Here is a 3,808-nt window from a genome sequence, read left to right on the forward strand (position 1 = left end):
TCTAGAGACCAAATATGTCAATATAAAAAAAAATTATGGTCAAAATATGAAATAAAAAGAGCAGATTTGTGGCCAAAATATGAAATAAATTGGTTGGTTTTTATTATATATAATAATAATTTCAAGCTAATCCATTTGTTTAGTTAGTATTACTTGTTAAATTATCATCGCTACTTTTTCAGCCATATTATATACTGTTTCGTTTTATTAATAAAGAATATTAAAGATCATTTGTTAAAAAATACATAAGTCAACCATGCGAACCCAATATCCGAGTAGTATGTTGATGAACATGAGCACTTTTTGTTGGGAAAAAAGAAAAAAATATATATATACACCAAAGGTGGTTGTTGTCGTATTTGGAGATTGTAACTATAAAAAGTGGTCACATTTAACATCTAACACCATCAAACCTCAGCTCTACTTGAAAACATTCCAACCTCGATAACAATCAACACTTCCTCAAATTTTATTTGATCGACACCATGGGTGAAGCCGTTATGTTCCCTCTCACCTTTGATCACCATGAATCGAAAGGCATCATACCCGAGAATATGAACGGGAATGACGATTCATGGTTTGAAGAAGTTATCGATGATGATCTTAAATGGTCTTTCGCTTTAAACAGGTTTCATACATCTCCCTTTTTCTCGGTCTTGTTTGCTGTGTGTAAGGGTTGTTTGATGACTTCTGAACAAAACCATTCAGAGGTCACCTCTGAATTGGGCAGCATTCAACCTGCTTGATAAAACTTCTGTACAAAACAAAAGTGTCTGAATTGTTAAATAACCATACTTTCTCTAAACCAGTATCAGATTTCAATATTTCAACACTAAATTTTTCACTTTTATCAAACAGTCAAAATCTAACAAACTAAGACAAAATATTAAACTTACATGTATTTTTAAGTAATTCTATATTCTTTTCCATCTTGAAAGCGTGCTGCATAAAGTGATAAGCGAGTATCAAGACATAGTTCTCTTGGATACAAAGCACTTTGGAAAGGTATATTATGATCATGAGCTTAAGGGCTTAATTTTTCAAATATAGTATACTCAAGGGATGCGATATAATAACTAATGAAATTGATTTAATTTATATGTAATGTATAGGCGTTGGTAATTGATGGGAAGATGCAAAGTGCAGAAAGCGACGAGTTCATATACCATGAATGCTTGATTCATCCTCCTCTTTTATCTCATCCCAAGTAATTTCCAGTGTAACCCCTTTTTCTATTTAATATGTTTTCCACCTTTTTCATTTGAGAAAATCTTGCGTTTTGATAAATATTTAAATTATACGAAATGAAAATAATATAACATTTACATGAACGTAAAATGTAAAATGTTATCTATATTCCTTATTGTAAACATAGATGAAAAGTTGAAATCTTCAAAGTGGACTTGGTAACCTCATGTTGATGTTTCCAACAATTATATGTTTTTACAGCCCAAAAGCTGTGTTCATAATGGGAGGTGGTGAAGGGTCTACTGCTAGAGAAGCACTTAAGCACAAGTCCATTGAAAAAGTAGTCATGTGTGATATTGATCAGGTTTGTCAGATGTTCATCCTCATTATATACTCACATGCAAGATTATGATAACACTTTATAATCCAACTTACAAATATAAACTATATATTGATCAATGTTTATGCAAAAAAACAAAATGGTAAAAATTACTAATTTTACAAATGCAGGAGGTGGTTGCCTTCTGCCGTGAACATCTCACTGCAAATAAAGAAGCCTTCTGTAACAAGAAGCTTGACCTCATCATCAATGATGCCAAGTACGTCTTCGGAACACTTCTTGAAACACGATGCTACTGATATTATAATGACGTCATTATAATATGAGGACCCATTTTATCATAACACTATACTTTTTATCCGAGTGTATGACGTTGTTAATGCGGAATTTTTGACTTTTGTATTTCGTTTATATCATTTTTATTGATAAAAGGATTGAACTAGAGGAGAGGAAAGAGAAATTTGACATAATAGTCGGAGACTTGGCTGATCCAGTTGAAGGGGGGCCTTGCTATCAACTTTACACAAAGTCCTTTTATCAGGAGATCCTCAAACCTAAGCTTAATCCCAATGGAATCTTTGTTACACAGGTTCTTTATTGTGATCTTTTACCTAAAAGTACATAAAAAGAAGGGAATATTTTAGTATACTAAAATCAATAAACAAACAAATAATAAGTGGGACAATTAAAAAGATGAAATAAAGGCTTATGGTTGCTTTTGGTTAACATGCAGGCTGGACCTGCAGGGGTGTTTACACACCAAGAAGTGTTTTCATCTATTTACAACACCATCAAGCAGGTCTTCAAATGTAAGAGCAACAACTTTAACCAAAGCTTATATAAAATTTAAAAGATTGTCACATTATTATCATAATTTTTATATAGCACTATCGTTTTTTCTTATAACAAATTAATCTCTATAAAGTTTAATGAAATATATTTACCAAAAAAATATTATTACAAAAAAAAGTTAAGTAACCTACTAATACTACGGTTAAGTTTAATCCATTGAATGTTAACTTGACTCAATTTTTATGATACGTGGTTGCAGATGTGGTAGCATACACTGCACATGTGCCTTCTTTTGCTGATGAATGGGGATGGGTTATGGTTTGTTTTCTAGTTTGAACCCTTTGGTTTTTCTTTTCCTTTTTTGGTGGAAAAGACCAAATGAAGTGTGTTTATTCTTGGTTTAGGCATCAGATGCACCGTTTTGTATCGAGGAAGGGGAAATAGACAAGAAAATACGAGAAACAATCAAGGGAGAATTGTTGTATTTAGATGGTGCTTCATTCTGCTCCTTAACAGTTCTTAACAAAATGGTTTCCTCAACGTGAGTCAATAAGCTATTCATCTACCCCTTATACTATACATGTGAAGGTTTTTTCATCTAACATACATTGAAATTCTTTTGCTTCCAGATTGAAAAGTGAGACTCATGTGTACACCGAGGATAATGCAAGGTTCATTCATGGCCAAGGAGTTGGGAAAAAGTGAAACCTTTAAAAGGTTTTCTTATGTTTATCTTCTTTAGAGAACAAATCAAGATGTAAACATTGCTAAAATTATTTGGAATTGGGATTTGGGAGTTTCTAGTTTATAAAATATACACCCACGAATGGTTTCACTTGCTGTCCTTTCTCGACTTCGCAATTTTTTAATTTTGCTTTCACTTTCGTGGTTGCATAATTCATCTGCTAGCGTGCTTATTTTGATAATTATTTAAGAGGGTAGCATGGTATCGGCTTACGGCAGTAGCTACCAGATCTATTAAAAAAAATTAGGTGTGATGATGACAAGTTAAAAAGTGGCCTCCAACCCTTTTTTATGATAGAAAACTTTAATCATATTATAAAAAGTAAATTGTACAATTCCAAAATTATCATGGAGCATGAAAAGTTAAAAATTCAAAATATATATATATATATATATATATATATATATATATATATATATATATATATATATATATATATATGGTAAGGTTCAATAGAGATATATAATTAACCAAAAAACTAAGAAACTAATTTTTAAAACTTATTTTTTATCTAAACTTTTTATCATTTTTCCAATGATATCAAATTCGATAAAAAAAATTTCGTCAAATTCACAATGTGAATCTTTGAATATTCACAATGTGAATCTAAATTTACACGGTAAATCCGAAAAATATATTTAACATTCACAATGTTAAGTTATAAATTTAGAAAATTTTAGTTTTTTTTTTCGATAAAGAATAAGCTTTAGAACTTGAAAAAAAAATTTGGTTATTTAGAGAAC

At 30.8% G+C, this 3,808-nt stretch overlaps 1 protein-coding gene across 1 annotated transcript; it reads left to right on the forward strand.

Moving 5' to 3' along the window:
* Positions 1-390: 390 nt before the first annotated feature.
* ACL5 (S-adenosyl-L-methionine-dependent methyltransferases superfamily protein) lies at positions 391-3,164 on the forward strand. Its single transcript, XM_079069485.1, has 10 exons — positions 391-628; positions 939-1,005; positions 1,113-1,207; positions 1,450-1,552; positions 1,699-1,787; positions 1,961-2,117; positions 2,262-2,337; positions 2,580-2,638; positions 2,725-2,861; positions 2,950-3,164. The coding sequence occupies exons 1-10, from the start codon at positions 486-488 to the stop codon at positions 3,023-3,025; spliced, it is 1,002 nt and encodes a 333-aa protein (XP_078925611.1). The 5' UTR covers positions 391-485; the 3' UTR covers positions 3,026-3,164.
* Positions 3,165-3,808: the final 644 nt, after the last annotated feature.

This window comes from Lactuca virosa, chromosome 8 (assembly GCF_052849685.1).
Source record: "Lactuca virosa cultivar CGN04683 chromosome 8, Lactuca_virosa_CGN04683_v6, whole genome shotgun sequence".
Classification (NCBI taxonomy): domain Eukaryota; kingdom Viridiplantae; phylum Streptophyta; class Magnoliopsida; order Asterales; family Asteraceae; genus Lactuca; species Lactuca virosa.

Bases quoted from the DNA above. Each gene is read 5' to 3' on its own strand.
- ACL5 (XM_079069485.1), top strand. From the start codon at position 486: ATGGGTGAAGCCGTTATGTTCCCTCTCACCTTTGATCACCATGAATCG. The intron at 629-938 runs GTTTCATACATC...CCATCTTGAAAG, and splicing joins TGGTCTTTCGCTTTAAACAG to CGTGCTGCATAAAGTGATAA. The intron at 2,338-2,579 runs GTAAGAGCAACA...ACGTGGTTGCAG, and splicing joins CATCAAGCAGGTCTTCAAAT to ATGTGGTAGCATACACTGCA.